The sequence below is a fragment of the Macrobrachium nipponense genome, chromosome 8, assembly GCF_015104395.2.
Source record: "Macrobrachium nipponense isolate FS-2020 chromosome 8, ASM1510439v2, whole genome shotgun sequence".
Lineage (NCBI taxonomy): Eukaryota > Metazoa > Arthropoda > Malacostraca > Decapoda > Palaemonidae > Macrobrachium > Macrobrachium nipponense.
Genome location: NC_087203.1, coordinates 82,344,265 through 82,369,903, shown reverse-complemented (window position 1 = coordinate 82,369,903; position 25,639 = coordinate 82,344,265). Strand labels below are relative to the sequence as shown.

The 25,639-nt window shown below is 36.2% G+C and overlaps 1 protein-coding gene across 2 annotated transcripts in view; it reads left to right on the top strand.

Moving 5' to 3' along the window:
- Positions 1-25,639, top strand: part of LOC135222889 (lachesin-like) — a 599,243-nt gene that overhangs the window by 467,111 nt on the left and 106,493 nt on the right. For both annotated transcript variants that reach the window (XM_064261258.1, XM_064261259.1), the window contains 2 exons: positions 716-888; positions 24,575-24,782. In XM_064261258.1, the coding sequence (XP_064117328.1) occupies positions 716-888; positions 24,575-24,782 (381 nt within the window). The remainder of the gene's footprint in view (positions 1-715; positions 889-24,574; positions 24,783-25,639) is intronic.

Below are 25,639 nucleotides of genomic sequence, written 5' to 3'. Positions count from 1 at the left end.
AAATTTTCATAGATTATATCGTACTGATGGCCACTTACCTAAGATGGTTTTAGTGTTTTAGTTTGACATTTGTAAGTTATGTTTTAGTGATGAAACTGTAATGTCACCGTAACAAGTTCTGAGTTCTAATTACTCCATATCTAATTTTTGTGCCTCACCTGGCATTGATGTGGCAATGCCTTTGTCCCCAAGCTACTTTGTGCGAAACTTTTTAAATTGCTTTGTAAGGGTAAGTCTATGAAATCAGGTTTTGGGAAGCATTGGCTCACTGCAGAGTAGGCACAAATGAGAACGTGAAGCTAATGTCATTCCATGATCCAGTGTGTGTCAGTGCAAAGAACAAATAATCGTATGGGATTTTATCTGTGTGCGCGCGCACACACACAACAGATATATATATATATATATATATATATATATATATATATATATATATCTGTGTGTATATATGTATGTATGCATAATGTGTATATATGTGTATGTAGAATAAATTACGAAAATACTTGTTCAAAGTCCAGGTTTTCACTCCCCTTCCTCAACCACGCGTTTATTCGTGCTACATTGGATATGTATGTATGTATGTACGTATAGTGTGCATATGTGTATGTATATATATATATACATATATAATTGCACATGATTGTAAGCGCTGTAATTTTTGAACAGCTGTAATCATCTAAGCAAATTATTTTCATTAATAATTTTCTTTCAACAGGCCGCATGGTATCAGCCACGCGAGGCAGCGGAGACCACGGTTTCCACAGTATGTGGAAAAGAGCTTCATCGGGACCGTTGCCCGAATTCACCGAACACGTGAACAACGCCACTGTAGTTGTTGGGAGGAACGCCGCGTTCAAGTGCTCCGTCAAGAATCTGGGGACTTACCAGGTGAGGGATTTATTCGCAACACTCGTTTTACTATTGGCATTTTTATTTTCATTATTATTGACGTAATAATGCGTAGCGCTCAGAGATTCAGGATTTCCCGGGTCAGAGATTTGTCGTTACACCTCTTTGATGGTATTATTTTGATTATTATATAAAGGGGGAAGACAAAATTCTAGCGAAATGTATTTTTTTATTATTAGAGTATAAATCTGCATAATAGGTTTTTAGCATTATGGGAGTTTCTTTATCAATTCTCAAATGTCCGCTTTTTGTTATCATTGTATAAAACGTAAATATGAAAACATCGCTGCATATGAAAAAAGAAAAAATCGTCCACTGGATCGAATTAGTAAGATAAACTCATTGTAGCAAAATTGGAAGCATGTAAAATCAGCTGGACAAATGTCTTAGAGAACCTTAGGCAAGACTAGATCACGGACGAGGTTTAATTCCATCGCCATAACCTGTTTAGCTTTATTATCCTTTATTAACCTTTCTTGGTTGTGAATTTACAAGTCTCTTGGAGGTTATTAATGCCGGAGTTGGTTTCATTTCCCTTCTAAGGCGGCAAATCTCCAAACAAAGGAGGATTGCTCCTAAGAAATGTAATGTTATCTTACACTACATTGCTCCCTTCTTGGTGGTTATCGGGGCAAAACTCTTGTAAACGAATTATTTATCTAGCTAAACACACGAACACGACACACACACACACACACACACACACACACACACACACACACACACATATATATATATATATATATATTATATTTTACAAGCAGAGACAGCAAAACCAGGTATTTTGCGAACTGCCTAAAATTTCAAGCAGATAGAGAAATACACTTTTAGGACATTTGATCCCCCCAGGGGAAATGCTAAACACGGCGAAATAGTGTAGGTCACAGTTTCGCTATCTGCCTGAAATTTGAGGCAGTTCGTGAAATGCCTGGTTTCAGTATATGCCTGTAACATGTATATGTATTGTTTTATCACAAATTCAACCATGACTAAATTCTAAATCATCAGTGTCAAGCTGCAAATAACCCTTAATATCGATTTCACTTTACTATGGTAATATATTACACCCAAGAGGAATTATACAAATAGATTGAAAAGGCGTCAACGACCGTCCGTGGAAAATGAGTCTTAGGCAAACGCTGGAGAGGGTTATGAAACACTCATCCCGATTAATCACTTAGTCATTGACAGGGATCTGAGCAACCTACAAACCAATGTCTTCATGTTTCAAGCAACTAACGCGGTCTGTTGCCCATGAAAATTTCAAGTAGGTTACAAACATGTTAGACAGTGTCTGTGACATGTTTTGCTGTAGTGTGACGTACCCAATGCGTTACCTTTCGAGTTCACAGCAGTTATTTATGTTAGGGTGCTAGTCTAACCAGGTGACGACCAGCCACATTCGCCAGTTTTTTAGTACTAAGTTTGCTGCTTTGGTCAAGATTAATCACAACTCGAACCCTCCAGCTACCGTGGTAGGTATTACGTCCAGTAGGTGATAAATCCAAGTCGCTGGCTTTTCGATCGGTGAAGTTAATATTTGGATGGATGACTCAGGAAAAGACTGACAGCGTGACCGCGCAAGACGCTTGAATGCTAAAATACCAAAGGATAAAAGCACCTGGTGCCACCCACGCTAAAGTGTGAATATATATATATATATATATATATATATATATATATATATATATATATATATATATATATATATATATATATATATAATATAATTCCGGGTGGTCAAAGTCAGTGTCTATTTTTGCTCTAGATAATGCCGCGCTTCGAATCCTGGCAGGCTCAGAACCACATATCATAATAGCCTTTAGGTGTAAGTTATTCCCAAGGTATATTGAAATCGATATGAAACTATATTTGTCTTAATATTGCTAAATATAAAAATATCACGCGTGTATACGTGACAAATATGTCCTACACACACACACACACTCACACACACACACACACACACACACACATATATATATATATATATATATATATATATATATATATATATATATATATATATATATACATACTATATATTTATATATACACTTGTTTTTAAATAAAAAAATTGGACACGATAGACTTATACCCCTCAGCACATCAGTTAATTAAAAAGTGATAATTACTCGGATTTTATTCTAACATTTTCAGTTCAGTAAATCGTAAATCTCTCTCTCTCTCTCTCTCTCTCTCTCTCTCTCTCTCTCTCTGTGATTATGAGAATTGATTTTTGGTATTTTGTTTGACTTTAAATTTCTGAGTGTCAGTTTTATACCAATATAAGTACCTAACGGTTTCAGTTATTTTCAAACTAACAAAGTCTGCAAGTGCATTGGCTATTTTGAGTCACTGTGAAGTTGAGAATTTGTTCAGAAAGCTTTAAAGGAATAAGTAACATTTTAATAAGCCTCTGTTAGCCTATTGATATAAAGTATGTTATTGATCACTAGTGAAATATTCTATCAAAAGCAAATCAGTCCGATCTACAAAGATATAGATGGTTTTTATCCAGAATGAGGTCCAAATGTAAACACGGAAGTCGGCCATGTTGTAGGTCAGCTGTGTTGAACAAAAGCGACACATGCAATCATGATAAGAACAATTTCTCGTAAATTTGCAGTGATGTTATACCTATTAATCCTTTAAATATGGTGAACACTTGAAGTGTGTTTGGGTGCCACAATGGTTCAGAGACGGTAAATCGTATTACTCAGTCCTGCGGTTGTGAGAAATCAAGGAGTTAAAGCTCAACAGATTAGTGAAAAAAGGAGAGCACTGTGGATTTCCAGGATAAGCAGGGGTAATTTTCTGCTGTCAAGTCATACGAAAATCTGCTCAGATTGCTTCATTATTGATGACTGTTATTAATTGTTAGTGTAATTAGTGATAATGGTGAAAAATTAAAGAAGCCGAGGGCATAAATATTTCACAGAGTAATTCATTAGCATCCACTGTGTTCTCTGTCAAATGTTAGATGATTATGGTCAAATCCCTAAAGCTTAAAGTAGTGGATAGTGAATTGCACACAGACATCAAAGGCAGTTAGAGTAGTTTAATAAACTACACAACACCATACTTGGTTTTTTCAACGAAATTCCGAAACGTCCCACTTGGGAGGAGCATTTCAGGACGACATAAACAAATGCAGAAAACAACACCTGCTATTCGATTTTAATCTGAAATGGCTGCATGTTTTTTTTTTTTTTTTTTTTTTTTTTTTGCCAATCCTTTCTGTGTCAACGTGCCACACGTTCCAAGTATTATTGTGGCAGTTAAGGGCATTGGCGACTACAGTTTTCAAACCGCAACTTCATTCTTCTTATGTATGCCACATCATATAAGGCAAAATCGAGCTTGCCTGTTATTGAAAAGGCTTAATAGCATTTAGATGTGCAGGTTACTGGTTTTGTCCACAAATCTCGTCTTTTAAACATATAACCGTGAATCTATTTTAAAACGACTTAACTAAATCCCAGAAAAGAACTTCTATTACTTTAATCGAAGTGGAAAATATACGTATTTTTTATGTGTAACAAACCTTGGCTTAGTAAGTTTTCATCGAACCAAATGTCTATTTGGCATGGCGATTACCCATGGCCGCATTGGTGGTGCGGACAACCTCTATGAATGTAGAACCCGAGCAGTGTCAATTCAGAATCCGTTTTCAGGAATCTGTTTAACATCCTTCACCCACCCAGACAAAATAGTTTTAAGCCTCCAAAGACTTATAGGCCTTGAGCTGGTCCAGGATGTAGTGGCTTACATCATTAACCAAATAGTTCATGATATCTGGATACGTAACTGCAGGCTTCAAATCCACATCAGAACTCCATAGTTCGTGTGTCAACTTGTACGCTTTATTTACATATATCTTTCACGCGCTGCAGGCGCCAGAGCCTGTGTATTCAATCTTCTGTTTGTGAATTGTCCTTGCTTGCCATTTTTCGTGACAACGAAATTTGATATTTCCTTTGTTTACATTGAAAGACCTAAAACACGGCTGCGGCTTATCAGGTGTTCGTCTGCTGTGACGTCATAGGAAAACTACCCATAAGGGGTTCTTTATGAACGCACACACAAATGTATGTGTAAACGTTACTGCCTCTGGATGATCGTGTCACTTTTGTTTTTATACTATCTTCTTCCAATCGGTTTTTCTTTCACCCGTACTTTCATACTATCTCTTGCAGATAGCGCGGCATGCAATTCCCCTTCTTATGTGCCAATTTTACTTGGGTATCTTTCAGCTTCTTCCAGTTCCGTTTTCTTTGCGAAGAAAGAAAACGAGAATACCAGACGCAGACAAGTAGCAATTTCTCTTGACCATAAATCCCCTTTGCCTCACTGAGAAACAGCTTTGGAGCGAGGGAGGGAGGGTGGGAGGGGAGAGGAAGTGGAAGAGAGGCGTTGGAGAGTTAGGTGAGGAAAAAGAAAATTTAATTTTTAGATGTAGACAGATAGACAGACAGCTAGACAAAGGGGGCAATTGCGATATATTAGGTTGCTCCTTGCTAGATGTCCATGGGGAAATTTTCTTGTATTTTTACGACCCTGATGCTAACGCTCCTGAATGGCAGTAAAGGGTCCCAAGGCTACCGTGGGGGCCGTCCGCCCGCGGGTTAAATTCTCAAAAGGTTAAGCATTTGTTGAGAGATACGTAGCAGGCTCTAGAGGTTATCATTTTTGTTTTCGTAAAAGATGGGGCCTCGATCTTTCCAATTGGTCTAAGTGTTTGGTAAAGCGAGCGTTCGCGCGCGGCCTGCGATGCGTATTTTCTGGCGTCTTTGCAACCCATTTTAAGGGAGATGAAGTTGTCCTCTCCAGAGCGCAGTTTTGCGCATGATAAATGTGTGCCTGTTCTTCGTGCAGCTTCTTTGGATGTCACTGCGACTAAAATCATTTACTACTAATGTTTCATTTTTTTTTTTTTTGTAAACAGCTTTTTTTATTGATCATTATATATATATATATATATATATATATATATATTATATATGTACACACACACTAATGCGCACACACACACACACACACACACACACACACACACACATATATATATATATATATATATTATATATATATATATATATATATATATATATATATATATATATATATATAGGTAGATACACATTTTCTGTTTAAAACCATACGCCTCTTCCCCGTATATCGGGTGGCACAAAGTGTTTGGGGTCAAATTCGAAGCAAGTCTTAGGATGAGGTTGCTGTCCTCCTGTCTTTTTCAGTCGTGATTCCGACAACTGGTGTTGACTAATAGTTCCCTTATTCACTACTTACGTAAGTGATGGCACTGAAAAAGAACATGTTCTTCCTCAGGCCCCAGCCAGGAGTCGAACCTGGGACCTCTTGACTAATAGATAAGACTGCCATAATCACACACCCATTACATATATATATATATATATATATATATATATATATATATATATATATATATATATATATATATATATATAAGCCACGATTGATATCTTAACACGTTCTGAGTTATTATATTATTTGATAGGTATGTATAAAAATAAAAGAAGTAATGTTCAGATTAAGACATGATATCTGTGTAGGATTTCATGAATATTGATGCGTTATTAAGATGCTGTAAATTTCATCGTTTGATTCTTTTCAACAGACCTTGGCCTTTATACTAACACGAAGGTAATTATCCCTCCTATGTAAGTTCATCGCGAAATTGAATTCACTTCATACAGTCATTAACCTTTGCAATAAATAAATAAGATAAATTAATAAATAAAATTATCCTTCCTTCTTCTCCCTCCATGGTTAATGTTATTCATCAGTTCATTTGTTCCTGGAAAAGCATTAGATTCTTGTGCTTTTTGGCTGTAAACGAAATTCATTTCATTAAGTTCCTTGATGAAACACCGTCTTCAATCAAGAGCACGTCATTAACCCCGCATTTTCATGCAACTCCGTCGACACTACATGGCAGTCTCTTCCTCCTCTCGGCTTCTAAAACAGCCAGCAAATCGGATGACGAACATTAGGCAGGGCGCGAAATTAAACCACCCGTAAAAAAACGCGTCCGCTATTCCCATTTGCATATACAGAGGCCATTGTGACGTCACCCGAGCCATTATGACGTCAGGTGTTTACTGTTCTTGGCAACCCATTGCGCGGATGCAAACGGGTCTGAGTTTGGTCTGCCTCAGTGAGTTTTAAGGGAAATTTTTTTATTCTAAAGATTTGAGAGATTTTTAAAGACTGGACGATTTTTTTTTTTTTTGGGGGGGTGGCATGACTGGGAATATCGTCTATGGGATAAGAGGATGATCACTTTGTGGTAAAATGATCTTGGTATTTTTAATATGAAGATAACTGGAGATCACGTAGATGTTTATGCTTAGTAGAAATAGCTTTTTCACAATGCTTAAAAATATTTTTACATCCATGAAGTACAGAAAAGTGGATTAAAGTATAAACCGATGATTGATTACAAATATAGTACCCTTTTTGTATTTGGTTGCTAAGACAGTATACTAAAAATTCAGTGAATTGTGTTAGCAAATGATTCTGCAACAACATAATTTCAGAATACTGAATCGGAAAGAAGTGAAAATATGATGAAAACTGTAAGTTTCACAGGCAAAATATATTATGAGAAAGAACGGTCAATATGCTGTAACCAACGGGGATATTTGAACATTTGAGGATTCTCATCACCGCTGGGATTCTTTATTATCGTAGATTTGTCGAGAAATTCTGGTTTCAGTGAGATTAGAAGAACATCACCTGTAAGACTGGAGAATTATTTACCTTAAAATTAAATACTTCATGATCTCAGGTCAACGACACAATTGCACAATGCTGGTACACGTCCAAAGGGGTTAACATTATATGTAGCCTTTCTTTGTATGTGTGAATGTATGTATATATATATATATATATATATATATATATATATATATATATATATATATATATATATATATATACACATACACACACAGAGGGAGAGAAAAGGAATTTTGTGTGTGTGTATGTATCAATGTGTGTTTATGCATCATACACACTGAAGGAAGATATTCCTTACCAATGTAAGTTTTGTGTGAGAACCCTCCGAACAGCACCACAAAAAGAAAAAAAACATTGACTACAGAGGGTCAGAGGATGATAGAAATTTTCATTATTCACGATCGGGGCATTTGGTAAGTCCGTCTGGTATCAATATAAGATATTTCATTAAGTTCCCCCTTACTGGCGCATTAACCGGACGAAATTAGGTTGATATGGGAAGCGAAAGAGAGTGAGGGAAGGAGAGAGATTTGAGATGATTATTGAGTGCCACTCTTCGCCCGAATCCCGTGCGGACAATCTGAATTAATAATAAATTAGCAGAATATTTCCTCTAGCATCTAGCGAGCGTCCGGTTTTGACCCCTGCCTTAAGCTAATGTCAGTCTGCCATGGTAATGATCAATCTTTAATGGAGATTGACAGCCAAGGTATTGATATATTGCTCCTCCGTGAAAGTATATTCTGTGATCAAAGTCTCAAGGGGACTTCAATTCTGAAAGCCTCAGTCTTACTTTTCCTTTTTTTCTTCATTTTTTCGTTGGTCAAAAATACATTATTTCATTTTCCGTAAATCGATGATTTGTGACATTCTTATGAGTGTTACATCGAAATGCAATTTATTTGTTTCAAGTTCCCGTCGCCGATGGTCGAAATGTCACGGTGCTTTGTGTCATTTCTGTGAAATTGCGTCTCACGCGAGGGACTTAATTTAGTGACAGAAAATCGATGTAATTCAGTAGATTTTAGATATAAGTTTTAAGGCACTTTTTCAGCATTTCTTGCGTTCCGTCAGTGAGGCAACCTTGTTTGTAGAAACTACTTAGATGTGTGCTCACCAGTGCTGCACACGATTGTCTGGAGAGAGAGAGAGAGAGAGAGAGAGAGAGAGAGAGAGAGAGGGGGGGGGGGGGGGGGTGGGGGGTGGAGGGGGGGGGGGGGGCGATACGTTTCTGTATTTGAGAAGTTTTATAGGGAAAATTGATGTTGAATTGTCCACCCGAAAACATTTGTAGAACAGAATCTTATATCAAACAGTTGTAATATGTATGGCAATGAATTACAGTCATAAAGAGCCAAAGTAAATGGGAATTTAGAGAACTCTTCCCTGAGAGGAAAAGTCTTGACAAGTAACTTTGTAAACTGAAACTTCCTTTATTATTGTTTTAAAAATTCCACAATCCAGAAACACGTGCTCTTGGCTACACATGCCTTGATTCATAATTTCCTCAGGCTCTATGGGGAAGTTGTAATCGCAAGAAGGATTCTTTTATGCCATTCTTTTCAAAACTGTTGAATTCTCCACATTCTTCGGTTTTCCTGAATCAAGCGTTCTGCTTGTTTTCAGGAAGCCGAAGTTCATCGTCCATTCGCAATCTTTTATGGTGGCACATAAAAATTACTAAGAAGGAAGTCATCGCGTACATGGTTATTTTTTCGTGCTTTTTGCAGAATAGCAAAATATCAGTTGGAATTTTGAGTAAATGTATTTTTTGCACTGCTGCAATTACGTATATTTGAAACTCATTCCCACATCATTCTAAAGAAAAGTCTGGTCACTTGTACCCAGCCATTTATAACGATATCTCATGAGCGAAAATGACCTCATGAACTATTCAGTTCATGATATCTTTTAGTTACTCTTCCTACTTCAATTTTTTTAATCCAAAATGAGAATCTCATCCGGGTAGACTTATTTTTAATGTATTTCGTATTTTGCATTCAAGATTTTCAATGGAAAACGTATCTAAAATGTGAGTAGAAAATCGAGGTGTAGAGGACCTTTGTGTTGACTGAAATTCAAGATATGCCGCATAACGTACAAATCTAATCTTGTAATACGAGCATGTATGTTTCTACTGGCGAAATTGATGGTTCAGATCACTGAAAAAATATCCATGCATTTAGTGTCTGAGTTTAGACTAAGTCTTGGATCCAAAACCGAAATAAGAGGCGATCATATTATTCTTTGCAGCTTTATTACCAAACCATCATCAAAAAGAAAGGCTGCTTATTTTACAGGTGGTTAGACTGAAGCAACACATTGCAGTAGTCCATATCTAGCCATGGCTTCATGGAAAAGGAGAAAAAAAATGTTTTTGACCCATGTGTTACTTTATGTTTGTGAATCTGTACTAAGTCACTGAACCAAATGTTAAAAAGAAAATCGTAATGCTTATTTGCCGGTATACAGGTTTGTATCCCATCATCTTTTATCTCAGTTATCGGTTCGAGTACCTCCAGAGATTTATCTGCAGGATTTCTGAAAGGTGTTATGATACCTAACGAAACTATTTTAACACCCTATGAGAGAGAGAGAGAGAGAGAGGGGACGAGAGAGAAGAGAGAGAGAGAGAGAGAGAGAGAGAGAGAAGATAAATAACTATTAGACAAAGTCTCTACAATTTAAACTTCTTCATTATTTAGTGAAGTATTATCTTAAACTGAAACAATCCTAAATTACAACACTAAATAATCATTCATCTCCCCGGTTGTAAGACTGTAAAGCTACAGTACCTACTTATTACGAATGTTTTGTCTGGGCGATGGAGCTTTCCGTTCTAAATTATGATTACCCGCTTGTGGCTCTTGAAGCTCACGGCCGTTGTGTTCATTTAAGCCTCTCCTTGGTTGCTGTTTCTCGTGTGACGTTGTTGCTGGTGCCAGTTAGGTCACTTGAAGCTGCTCGGGCCTGATGCGTTACTGGAAGTTGAGTAGTTCGCGATGAGGAAGTTGGCACCAAAAGACTGTTCCTTTTTTTTTTCTCCTTCTGAAAATGATAGAAAGATTCTCTTCTTTTCAGTTTCATACATATATTATATACATATATATATATATATATATATATATATATATATATATATATATATATATATATATATATATATATATATATATAAAGCCTGCAGAAGCCGGATGCATTTCTTCTTTAGGGCGGTCTCGACCGCAGTGATAGAGCTTTGGCGGTCGAGTTTTGACCTGTGTTGAATGGAACAGTGATTTTATAGGACACTCTCTTTTAGGAGACAGCGCAGACTCTTCGACAGGTTTGTCATTGTCATAATGATGCATGACTGAAAGCTACCCTCAGCTCGGCTTCTTAAGGGCGACTGAAGGAGCTAGATTCATCTTTCTTGTGTCTATGAGTCACGTCTTCGTAAGGTATTGAACAATATGGAGGCTCTCATTCAACGAGATTATTATTATTATTATTATTATTATTATTATTATTATTATTATTATTAAAGATTGCCCACAAAAGCTTCTTGAGGATAAAATATTAATATACGATGAGAAAAATCGAGATTGAAACGAACATAACAAATAACTAAAGATGAATAAAACGGATAAATAGATAAATTAAGAGATGTTTAAGATGTCGCTTGTAATGCCCCACCAAACTTTGGTGGTTTTCCACTTAATTGTCCATCTTCCTTAACATGCTCCTCATCAGGTTTCTATCCTTTATTTTCCAATTTATGTGTTTGGCTCCCATTTTAACCCTCCATTTATCATGTAGTTCTTCGGTGTCTTGCTTTTATTTCAGCTTTTATTTATTAAGTAATCTTTCGGTGTCTCCATCTTATCCAACCTCTCATTTACCAATAAATCCTTCAGCGTCTTGGTTTTATTTTAACCCCTTATTTTTTAAGTGATCTGGTTTCTTGCTCCCGTTTTAACCGCTCATACATCAAGTAAGCCTTTGGGACAGATTTATATGAGTCTAGAAGTGAGACTCAGTGGTCTGTCGAAGCTAATGTACATTAATGACAGAGCATGCTTCAAAAACTGATAGAAATCGCGAAGTGGACTTGGCATTTAAAACTCGAAATAGGGACGAAGCGTCATGCGGAAGATTTATCAGATTAGGAACTTAGTTCTTCAAAAATAGGGCTTCCGTCTAATTTACGATTTTACTGTGGCATTGATATGCAGAAACTGAGTTTCTATTTTATTTTGTCAGTAAAGGCCAAAGCCGTATATTGCGATATCTTGAGCGCATGGGTCTTTTACATCTATGTGTACACACACACACACACACACACACACACACACACACATATATATATATATATATATATATATATATATATATATATATATATATATATATATATATGTGTGTGTGTGTGTGTGTGTGTGTGTTTATAATCACTCTATCACGTGATTTTATATATCAACACCACCGGAAAGAAAAGAAACACGATTGTAGATATTAACCGGTATAAACTTTATTGCAACTATGCATCTTCAGAGGTCTGATACAGCGGTAGAAATTCATAATATATTTGGTAGCAGAACAGTTCTTATGAACTGTCCTTCTAGTATATATATTTTGAATTTCTACCACTTTGCATCACTCTTCTAAAATGGCTTAGTTAGCAATAAAGCCAACACCGGATGTACAACCGTATTTCATTTCCTCCCGGTGGTGTTGGATGTAAAAGCTCGTGTAAGAGAGATTATAAACATATACACACGTTTATATATATATATATATATATATATATATATATATATATATATATATATATATATATATATATATATATATAGTACATAAATCGTTTATGGTGCTCCGGGGCAAACAAGTCAATTGTCGCTGCCACGTTCATCTTTCAATCGCTAATTCATGGATAAACATGTACAAAAACTTCCAAATCTTTTAATATAAGCAAAGCACACATTTGGAAAGGGGGAGATAAGAGAAAAAATACCGGAATATAAAGTAAAAGTATAGGTTAAAGTAAAATTAAGTTCAAAATTAAAAACTTCTCAAGTGCGTACAAGGAAATGACAGACTTCAACACACACCACAGTGTTGTGGATGTTTTCTGCGTGGATGCTTTTATACGATTCGGTACCATAGCCAACGGCTTAATGTTGAAAAGATATATATGTATGTGTGTTGGCAGAAAGCAAATGAAAAACCATACATTTAAAAATCTGGAAGCTTCCGGATGTTATTTGTGTAGATAAAACACTGGAATATATAATAAATGTCAGTTCAATCACATATAAAAAGTTCTTAGGGTAAGGACTAAAATACGGCAACTTTCATTTACAATCTTGGTTCATTTTGTCGTAGTTTTAGGTTTCAGTCTTCGGTTCGGTCGCGTAGAATGTATGCAATAGGTCACGCGTGAATAAGTGAGTGATTCATGAGTAATTTAGTGAATCTTGAATATTTGTTCGCATCCCAAAGGTAAATGAATTCTCTCTATAATCTTGGTCCTAAACACGTTTACTTGGCGATGTTTATGCTTACTTAGACTTTTCTGTTGTATGAGCTTCATTATGAGCCATTACCGTTTTCAGCAGAATCTGACATATATGTGTAAGTGTTTACATAATAAAAATATGGAATGTTAGTCCATATATATAAAAGTCTAAAACTAAAGAGGTCAACCAGATTGCTTGCAGGAATGTGATCAGACTAGAGACGCTAAAGATGACGTATACAATAAGTATGTAAGCTAAGATAACATGCCGTCACCTGTAGTCATTCAATTGTTTATAAACATTAGTCCAAGCTCCCTGCTTGAGACAACTACCCCGACCTATTATTCAAACGGCCTACGTGATCTGTAGCGTGTCTCATTCGATTGTGTGTTCGTATGAAACTATGTCATCTGATAGTATGTTCATATGTTCGAACTACTGTCTGTTCCTTCATAACTTGTAACAGAGATGGTAGACAGGCAGAACAGAGTTAGCTATCGTCATTAGAAGACCTGTACCTCTTTACCTAAGCTTTATCATGTAGAGGAATAGGATTAGCCATCATCATTGGCAGAAGCGATCAAGCTATCGTCATAGAAGACTTGTACGATCATACCTGATCTTCATCATGTAAAACTTCAGAAGAATATACTATTTTTATACCTTGTGTTTTCTACAAGAACCTCACCGAACCATGAGTTTAACACATCGTCGTAAAGATGATACCGACTTCGTAAGTGATCTACAAAACCCCAGACACTCCATTGAAGATGGAAGTGCAATACCAACCGACTTAGCGTATAGATTATCGCTAGTCTAACATTACCTCATAGGGCGCCTTATCATACAAGGCACAGAGCCCTAATATTTGGTGGCCAGCGGACCAGAAGAACTCTACAACGTCCTACGAAGAAAAAACCAGAATAATAAATCATGTATCATAAGAAGTCAACGACGACGGAAGCAGCAGATTCTTCAAGCAACCTAGTATCATCATTAGTGAGCGACTTCAGAAAACAACAAGATTCGTCAAGCAACTTAGTATCATCGTTAGTGAATAACTTCAAGAAACAAAACCGACGTGTCCTTTTTCCTACGACAACGCAAGCTTCGTCTCTCATTAGAATCATTCAAGAAAACATCGTTAGTGAGCGTTTCCGGCACTCCAAGAAACAAACCGAACGCGTCTGCAGCATCGGATCTTTCAAGGGCTCGAATCATCGAAACAACGCGCACGGGGGAAACTGAAGCCAAACCAGGTCGTCCGCTAAATAGAGAAGGAGGACCAAGGCCGTGTGTCGTTATCGGAACACCGTGACTTCCCACAAAAGCAAGCTAAGTACAATTTTTTATTCATTTGGAGTAACTTTGAGTGTTTCCTTTGCAGGTCGAATTTCGTTATTCCTGTGGCTGAAGTTACGAGACATTCTTAATCTTACTTTTTTACAGAAATTATCTACATCATTGAGATTTCGCTACTGCGAGTTTTTATCTTTGAGTGTCTGTTTCCAGAAGTTCTACTGAAATATCATAATCATATACTATGTTAATTTTATCATTTTGGGTGATTATTAATCCCTTACGTAACAAATCATATTAAACAGTGAATATGCGTTTACGCAGTGGACGTCTGTATTTATACAGATGCATGGATAGGGTCGTTAAGCACCGTAGTGATTAGAAACACACAAAAAACAAGTGGAACACCCGTACAAATCTAGATAAATTAGATGTAACACTATTTCGGGTCATGACAATAAATGCTCCTTTGCAAAGTCCCGATCGCAGTTTTAGCCTTGAGTTTTTGAGTTATATAAAATATCGAACCTCAATGACTCAACTTAACTTTAAAAATACGGCTGGATTGCAAGGAATAACATGTCTGTAAAAAACTTTCATCAGGCTAAATGCGCTGACCAGGATCCCTCACTATTTCAAATTTTAGCAAAGAATGAAGTACAAACAGTTAAGATTGTATGCAGTAGTGATAACTTGTCTTATTAGTAATCGCTCAGTTCCTAATAGTTCATCATTCATTGCTTTATACGTAACCAGCAACATAATGCTAAAAACACACAATACGTTGCCGATGGTAATAAAGAGAAGGATCCTAATTATTACAAAAAAGAAATAGAAACAGTAGCCTTTCAGAATCAAACAAGCAAACTCGGTTACTGTGTCACCTAGTCAAGCGGTCAAGGTTAGTCAAAAACTGCCGAAGTGTTCAAAACATAGCAAATTCCACACAATAAGCGACTCTAGCCAGAGTGGGGAAAAGCGATGTTGGTCATACAATATCTTTTTGAATTAAAAAGGATTTTTCCTATGAAACACACGACCGTATAAGTAATCAGAGCAGGTTTTCGTTTTAATTTTAATACATAAGTTATAATAAATACTGGTGGATTAAGCCCAACTGTACGCGCCGTAAAAATTAGAATATCTTGTTTTATTTCTTTAGTACACGCAATATCTTGTATTTACGGACTCACCGTCTGTTGTTCGAACTTCCCTAATGAGAAGTCCGGATAAGCGAGCGCTTACAGATACCTCTATAGTTATAAAAAAAAAAATTGATCTGTATCTAGTGTAATTGTAAGATTCATCTAGGGGTATACAAAATATTATCTTACATCCTGCAAAATAAGGCGTGTTTATCAAAGGAAAATCCTATAAACCTTCAAACATATTAAAATCCGTTTGAACAAAAATGAGACAGTTAATCAAATAATAACTTATATAAAGGAACTATACATTTGTCTCATAAATCGTAACATTGTTCAAATGACCCAACAGAATTCTCCCACAACCGCAGTCGCAATTTGCACGCAAAATCTCGAGAAGCATGCACCCTCGAATGTCTTAGTGCGTGTAAAAAGACTTGCTGGGAAATGAAATTTTAATCCTTCCCGACACTCTGAAATATAACGATTTCCGCGAACAAAGCCCTAAAAGTATACATATCGTGGATACGGAAGTTATAAATATCGCATTTTTTATTGTTGCTAATTTTTAATCACGCCCAACCAGTAGTGGATGAATCTCTCTGATAATCTATCTAAAGTAATATCCGTAAAGTCATTCAAGCAGAGGTGATTCAGCAGAATTTTTTTTTATCTTCTACCTGAATACCAGGAAGTTTCTCCACTAGCGAGTGATCTCTGGGAAAAACGGATGTAATTTAACACAAAATACGGTCTAAGGACAAACATAAAGCTATCTATATACGTACCTTCGTGTAGACTTTCAATGAAATTTCAAAATAGAGATAAATGACGAAGTTGAAAAAAGTTAGTAATAGGAGTCATTAGGAAATCAAATAAGCCCATATAATTTTTCCCTCAAATGTCATGCCATAAAAGATCGGACTTGGCGTATCTGCGTAGATTTCTGACGCTTAAACAAGGAAACGACGCCCGATAGTTTCCAGTGCCATGTACCGACGACATCTTATCTCTGTTAGGTTAGAATAAAATTTTTTTTTTTTTTTTTTCACCAACTTGGACTTACTTAAAGGCTTTTACCTGATACCATTACCTAAGTGATTGTACCTCATATACCGTTTTCAGCACACTCAGGGGGGGGACATTATCAGTTTTTACATATGCCTCTGGCTTACGTTGCGCCCCAATTACAATATAGTGTTTGGAGACTTTTAGGGGATACTCTACATGCCTATTGGTTGGTCTTATAATCTTTTCTAATACCTTAGAAGTACATTCACATAAACTAGAGCTAGTGCTACAGAGACAAAGACAAATAATCTCAGAGTAAAATATCTAAATGTGAGTTTTTTAAAACCGAACATGTTTATCTAGGTTTTATGTGTCTGGTCAAGGTCTTAAAAGTAGTCCATGGTAAGGTGTCGGCTATTCATAACTTTCCGGTACTTATTAACGTAAAAGGGGGATACAGCACTTTTGCGCTGTAGTGGGTATTACAATCGTATTGTAAATATGTAACTCTTCAATCATGACAGCTCCTTTAACAGATCTTACGAAGAAGAGCGTAGATTTATTATGGTCTAAAAAGCATCAACAGGCGTTCGATATCTTAAAAGCGGAATAATGCAGCTTACCTAACTTAAAAATCCCTGATTTAAATAAGGAATTTTTTTTTTTTTTATTGCAACAGACGCCTCAGACCAAGGGGTAAGAGGGATACTACTTCAGTAATATGATAAACAGTTCTTCCCTATAGCTTTTTATTCACGTAAACTAAAGCCCTCTGAAAGTAAATATACAGTAATAGGCAAGGAAGGGCTAGGTATCTTTAACTCACTAGTATATTTTAAGTTCATAATCTATGGCTATCCTGATAAAGTCCTTACTGAACATGAGTCCTTTACCGAGTTTTTTCAAAGGCTTTAATCACAGTCCAAAAGGAACTCGGTGACAAATGATCATTCAGGTCTTTGGAGCCAAGATAAGATATCTACCTGGGAAAGCAAATATCATAGCTGACGCATATCCCGCAATCCCGCACCATACCGCAAAGAACCATTAATTAGACTAAAAGATATAGAAACATCCGTACCTATTGTTAAAACCGTATCTAAACAAGAAAATTCCTTAACCCAAGAGATCGCGAGCATTGAATATCTGGGTTGGAGCGCAGAACTGTTACAAACTGAACAAAGCAAGAGTCAACAGACATAACCCAAACAATAAACACTTCGAAACGGAAACAGAGTCAGCAGCAATAAACACCAAACAATAAACACTTCGAAACGGAAACAGGGTCAGCGGCTAAGCATAAACAATACACACTTCGAGCAGAAACCCTAAAGCAAAAGTATATTTAAAGTATGTGTATCAGAATAATGTAATCAAATGTAATATTATATGTAGGTCTGTGACGAGGTAAACCCGAAGAACACAGCAGATGACTAACGACCAGGTATTAGTAATAATCTCTTTCATACCAATCGTCATAAACTGGTTGCATTCCGTCATCCAGGGTTCCCTACTATGTCACAGAAAGCCAAATCACTGTTTACTGGCCTACAATGCTTACAGATATAAAAAGCACATAACTGATTGTAACACGTGTCATGAAGACAAGGGACACACTAAGACACCTGTCAGTTTAGGAGCCTATCCTGTGCCAAATCAATCCTTGAAAGAATATACGTAGAATTATTAACAGAATTACGAGTCTGACAGAGGGAATAAACACTTCTTAGTGTTAATAGTTCCTTGACACGTTATATAGAATTAATAGCACTAAAAACAAACACCGCAATTGAGTGCGTTAGGAATATTTATGAGTGCTAAATCAGTAAATATGGAATTCAACACATAATAATCTGTGACTCGGGTGGTGTAAATCAATAATAATCTCCTTAACACGTTGTGTGAATTCCTTTCCATTAAGAAAACCAATAATATATTTTATCACCCAGAGTCAATCGGTTTGGTAGAATAACGGATAATTAAATAGGAAGTGTCAATGTCTTACGAGTTACAACTCGTGATGTTGGATCCGAACTGATATAGCGGTTCTCGCGGTTTTAAATACGTTTATCATTTATATCTTGTATCTATAGAATTGATGCCGCAAGTAGCCTTATACGGTACGCCGCTAGAACACTTTTCCACATATTCAAGCCAACCATTAATTTATCAAATATATATAAAAAAATAAGATAAATATGGATACAAGTGGAGTCAATATAATACACTCCGTAAGAAGTCGGAAGGGTTACAAATTATAATAAAAAAGGAATCACGATAATATCAATAAGCAAAACGTAACCATTAAATATCCAAATATAAGTATATGCGTAAAGATTTGAACTCTAACTTAACGCTTTAGTAATGACAAATAAGCTAAAAGTTCAAACACATATCAAAACCTACTGACATATTGTCTGTCCCTCCCGGTGATTTATATTCGTAGTCAATGAAAAAAAAAAAATTAAATAAATAAATAAATAAATAAACTAATAATAAATAAAATAAATAAAATAAAATAAAAGAGATTTTAAAGTCAGGAAGTCTAGAAGTGAAAATGTTATCTATGGAATAATCCTATATGAATCTTATACAGGGCTAATAATATATATAGAATTTGTATGGAAACCTTTTTCATATAGTTTGAATAAGGAATATTTATTTAACATAATGCCAACATGAAACTAATATATTGTTCAATTTTGGTACTGTTGTTTTTTTTTTTTTCAGACATTCTTCTCATGCGGGTGGAGAATTAAAACACTAAAATATCATTTGAAAATACTAAAGTCGTATCTTTTACAGCAAGTAACGTAACTCTTAGCTGGCTGAGAGCAATCTCCTGCCAAGTGACGACGTCATCATTGCCGTATCAGCATTTGTTCCTTTAACCTCAAATATCTGCTTACACAGGCTTCATCTGTGTGTCGTCTCTGCTTGCAAAAGCAGATTGACTGGAGAAAGGAATGCTTAGCCCGAACTTCTCATGGGCAAGGCAGACGTTAGGTACAAATGTCTATCCGTTTGCGCAATGCAACTTTAGCTAAGGAGTTGCAATCATTTTAAAATTAATAACAAAATAAGCAAATAGAATTTCTATAACAACAAAATGAATTAATTTTTCTGAACCTCATAGACATTTAGAAGTATCAAGATATATATGTGAAATATTTACTTGCAACATTAGCCTATTACAATTCAAGTAAAACATTCATGGGAAAATGTCACATTTTCTTGAAAAACCCAAAGTTTATTTAGAAATTAGTTACATAGTGGGTTTTTTTTCGTTGTATCTCCTACCTATTGATAAAGTTTTTAAAAAAATTAACCTCAGAGGATGCGCGCGAGAAAATTGAATATGAAACTTTTGTTAGGGCACATAGAATCATGATTAATCTTCTCTTTGACTCTTATGTTGCCTGGCAATCTTACAAATAGCTCCGTTTTCCACTTCTTTGTCTAGTAACTTACTACCAGTAATATCGAATTTTCTTTGAGATTCGTAATGATATCTATTTATTTGTTATAATTATGGATATTTTTACAGTCATCAGACCTGGATAGGTTTCACTCATTGTTAATGCCATGGATAAAAAAGTTTGTACAGCGGACTCTTTTGAATTCCAAAATATCAGCGAATTCATGTGGGTTAAGTCTGGTCTAAATGGCTCTCTCCCCTCCCCTGTATTTGGATGTCGTCTGAATTTACTTTGCCCTTGTGACAAGTATAATTTCACTTGCAGGCTGATTAATGGAACCTGGTTACAGTATCCTGCAGTACGAGAGTTTCACATCGCAACTTCAAAAAATCGTTCGTCGCAGCGGACGACTACAGTCGAGTAACAACCGCCTACAATGTGAAAGGAATTTCATGGACTTCTTCGACCGACACCGTATCTCGTCGTTAATCTCGTTTTAATGCGGAACGCTCCAGCGGCTGTCGGAATTCGACTACAAAAAGGGACATACTTCCGACAATTACGACCCGAAGGATATTCAACTCTACTTTGCTGGCGAAGGACTCGTGCTGGGGATGTTTTTTTTATTCATCGCGAACGTAATCGTGTAGCTTAGGATGCAGAGAATAAGTATGAGCGCAAAAATAGAACGTTGGACCCGCCCAGGCAAATTTTCCCCTTGTTTTAACCATTGAAAAAGGCCGTTTCAATTGGTTAAAGGTGGTTGTCTGGAACTGTGTAATGGACGAAAAGTTGTTCGAAAGCTAGTTAAAAGTGAAGTAGTATAACCTCGGTCATGTATCCTATATATATAAAGTATCATGTATCCTATATCTATAAATGATCATAAATAACAGAATCGAAATATATTTTTTGCGTGTACGCACTAGGAATATATATATAAATGATCATAAATAACAGAATCTAAATATATCTTTGCGTGTACGCAGTAGGAATCTATTTAAAGTGCACATATATTAATCATAATTTATATGATCCTATACATATGTATAAACAAATCAGGTAGCCTATAATCAATCAGTTACCTTTTACCTTAACAATATCCGCAGATATATAATAGTTAGCATAAACAAAAAGCAACGAATCAATCAGCATAACATAATAATGTTTTATCAATTCATATATGATATTTTTTATCAGTTAAAATATGATTTTTATCATGTTAATCTTCATTCTATGCAATTATCAGAGTACATTAGTATTTTCTGTAGCATAAGTATCTTAAAGAGATGAAGTGAAAAACTGTATCATTATATATATCATGTGATCACTATTATTTACCAATATCATTGTTTTATATTTTATTACTTGAATCAATTCATGTACACAATGAATTTTTATTTACTTATATATATATATATTCACATAGTGTCTGTATCACACTCCTATAAGTCAGATGCAAGTCAAGTTTGAGTAATATTCAGTAGCTGGTTTTGGTAGCTGACCGAGCTAATGTAAGTGTTTACATAATAAAAATATGGAATGTTAGTCCATATATATAAAAGTCTAAAACTAAAGAGGTCAACCAGATTGCTTGCAGGAATGTGATCAGACTAGAGACGCTAAAGATGACGTATACAATAAGTATGTAAGCTAAGATAACATGCCGTCACCTGTAGTCATTCAATTGTTTATAAACATTAGTCCAAGCTCCCTGCTTGAGACAACTACCCCGACCTATTATTCAAACGGCCTACGTGATCTGTAGCGTGTCTCATTCGATTGTGTGTTCGTATGAAACTATGTCATCTGATAGTATGTTCATATGTTCGAACTACTGTCTGTTCCTTCATAACTTGTAACAGAGATGGTAGACAGGCAGAACAGAGTTAGCTATCGTCATTAGAAGACCTGTACCTCTTTACCTAAGCTTTATCATGTAGAGGAATAGGATTAGCCATCATCATTGGCAGAAGCGATCAAGCTATCGTCATAGAAGACTTGTACGATCATACCTGATCTTCATCATGTAAAACTTCAGAAGAATATACTATTTTTATACCTTGTGTTTTCTACAAGAACCTCACCGAACCATGAGTTTAACACATCGTCGTAAAGATGATACCGACTTCGTAAGTGATCTACAAAACCCCAGACACTCCATTGAAGATGGAAGTGCAATACCAACCGACTTAGCGTATAGATTATCGCTAGTCTAACATTACCTCATAGGGCGCCTTATCATACAAGGCACAGAGCCCTAATATATGCAGCTCATATTTTCATGACCTTAGCATGTGTGGAATATAAGATGTAAGTTGTTAAAAAATCATAGATCTGGTTCCGGTACGATTATCCATTATTAATATTATTATATAAAACTGGGTTTACGATGTTCCTAGACGCTCAACTATTTTAGACGTGAATTTTGCATAACAGTAAATTTGTGAATCAGTATTGTCTATGAAGCCTTCTATGTTCATCGCCTAGATCACTCAAAGTAATAAAATATTGTCGTTTTAAATAATTAAGTTATTTTTACTTTGGATCATATTATCATTATATTGAGAAGATGAACCATTTCATATGGAACAATCCCACAAGGGCTATTAAATTGAAATTCGAACTTCCAAAAAATATGGTGCTCGTTAGGAAGTAAGAAATACAGAAAGAAGAAATCTCACTTATTAAAAAAAATAATTTACGAAATTGATGAAAATGTATTAAAATGGAAGGAGCATAACATTAGGGTAGTAATGCATTAGATCTTCGCTTGAACTTTTGAAGTCTCACTTGCACATTCTCATGGAGACTGTTCCACAGTCCAGCGGTATGAGGAATAAAGGACCTCGGGAACTGAGAAGTTCGACAGCGAGGCACAGTTACTGTATATTGGTGCTGCTGTTCAGCGAATCTAGTTGCTCTTGGCAGGAAAAGGGGATCAGGGATCAATTGTGAATGTGAAATATCTCTATTAAAATACAACTTATGAATAAGTAACAAAGAAGAGACCATCCGTCGATGTTCCAGGTCATAACTGCTAATATTAGGAAACAGAAACCTACCACCACGAACCACTCTATCTAAACGAGATAAATCCGTGGCAGAAGCAGACATCCATACAGGAGAACAGTACTCTAGTAAAGGAAGGTCAAATGGCCTAAACAGGTGTATTGATTATATCACTGTGGTAGATATATGAGGCCTTACGAACAATACTTAACTTACTTGCGGCTTAAACAAAATGTTTCTCAAAAGTAAGATGTGAGTCAAAATTTACACCTAGAATAGTTAAAGCTTCAAATTCATTCAGCAAGGTTCCATTCGCGTGAAGGGGAGGATGAAATTGAAAATCTTTACGAGATCTGCCAGTCAATAGTGTTTTTCGTTTTACTGTAGTTCAGCCACATGCCCCACTGACTACAACATTCACTGATCCGGTCCATATCCCAACTGAGGCTCACAATAGGTCTTGGTTCACTAAAGATCCCGTCATCAGCAGCTAGCTGCTTCCTACCTGTGAGGAAATCTTGAAGTAGTCCTAAAACATATACTCTCACTCCAAGATTTTGAAATTTTTAAATAAGTGCCGTATGATTTACTAAATCTAAAGCATCACCAAAATCCATTTGAATCCATATACAATCAAAACGCTTATCAAGCTTTTCTTGCAAATCGTATGTCAAATCTAAAATAGCATTTATAGGTGTCTAATTGTTTCCTATATATGCATAGTCTATCAGCTGACAATCCTTTAGATTCCACATACTTATATAATGTAAGTTTTTCTGCGACTTTGGAGAGCACAGGGAGAATAGAAATTGGCCTGTAATTACTGCAGTCTGCAGATATGCTAACTTTGGAACAAGCATTGTATTACTAAGATAATAGATAATACTAAAAATCTTTAAAATCAACTAATTTTCGGAGACACACACACACACACACACACACACACACACACAAGTGGGGATACCATCAGGATCTTCCCCACCCTAACTAAAAAGATTATGAACTACTTTCCTAACATCCTTAGAGCGAAATGCAAATTTTTAAGAATAGGTTCTGGATGACAAATATCAGCTGATTGCTTAGCTTCAAAGGCTCGATGAAGCAGTTCAGCTTTTTCCTTAGGCTCAGTAACTAATCTACCATTATCTGTCAGTAATGGTGGAATGGAAGACGAGCCTGGCCCAAAGATATCTTTATACCTCTTTCTTCTTAATATTATTTTCCACCCAAATAATTATTAATTTTTCATTAATTTCTGAAAAATATTAACATACGTTAAACCGAAATTGTTGGTCTTTTACGTGAAAACCGAACTTGCTCGTCTTTTGAAACAAACATTTTCTTTTCTCCCCATGTTATCTTACCACTTCCCTTTCTATTTCTATTATTCCTGTTAAAAATATTTACATGCAACTAAACACGAATAGAGCTTCATTAATAGACATGATTACTCTGCTGATTTTGATTTTTCTTAAACACATTTCTTCACCACCAGATCGCCTGGGTAACGAAGGACTCCCAGACCTTGCTAGCCATCGGCACCACGATGATCATCAGAAACTACCGACTCAAAGTCCACAGCAGTGACAACACAACTTGGTTCCTCTACATCGAGCAAGTGAGACTGAGCGATCGGGGCTTCTACATGTGTCAAATCAACACAAGGCCCATGCAAGCTCAGTCTGGGTACCTCAAAGTCGTAGGTAAGAGGCATTTTTACACCACTAGTTCTGTGCTGGTTCATACCATTACACGTGTCAAATAAGCACTTGAGTGTAAGGGTAACTTGAAGTGGTAGGTAACGGTACTCTTAACACTAAGCCTGAGCAGAAAACGAAAATCCTGTAGCTTTATGCTAGGCTTTGCAGGCCTGATTACCATGTTCCAGTGTAGTAGCCAACATTATTTAGGTCTCTGGGGACGTGATCAGAATATCCCTGTGCAGTTGTAAGGAACTTCATCCTATGCTTGTGCAGGACCAGTCAGGGACTCAGGGTAGGTCAGTGTAGAAAGTGATTAGTCTCCATGGCACCTGTTGTTAGAGCTAAAACAGGCCATTATTAAGGTCTTCAGCCTACCCTTTTTGAACTCCATGTGGATTCTTCTCCACCATTTAATTTCCATCTGTTCCCTTAGGTCTCTTCCTACCTAGCTTTCCAATTCCCTCTCTCTCTCTCTCTCTCTCTCTCTCTCTCTCTCTCTCTCTCTCTCTCTCTCTCTCTCTCTCTCTCTCTCCACTCAATCTACGACCAACGAATTCAAGCCGCCCAACAAACTTCCATAAATTTGACGCATGGATTTAATAATATAGCTTCGTAATTCGTATTTACGAGCCATACACACCTCAGCGACAGGTTCAGTTCCTTTTAAATATTAACCATCATCATCATGAACTTTTTTTACGTTAAATTTCCCGTGATGGGATTAGAGACAATAAGACTGGAATTTCATTAGCTTTGTAACTGAACGTACATATCATTAACAAACGTTACTGTAATGATAACTTTAACATGGTTTTACAAACTTATAATAATGACATCCACAAATATACTAATATAAC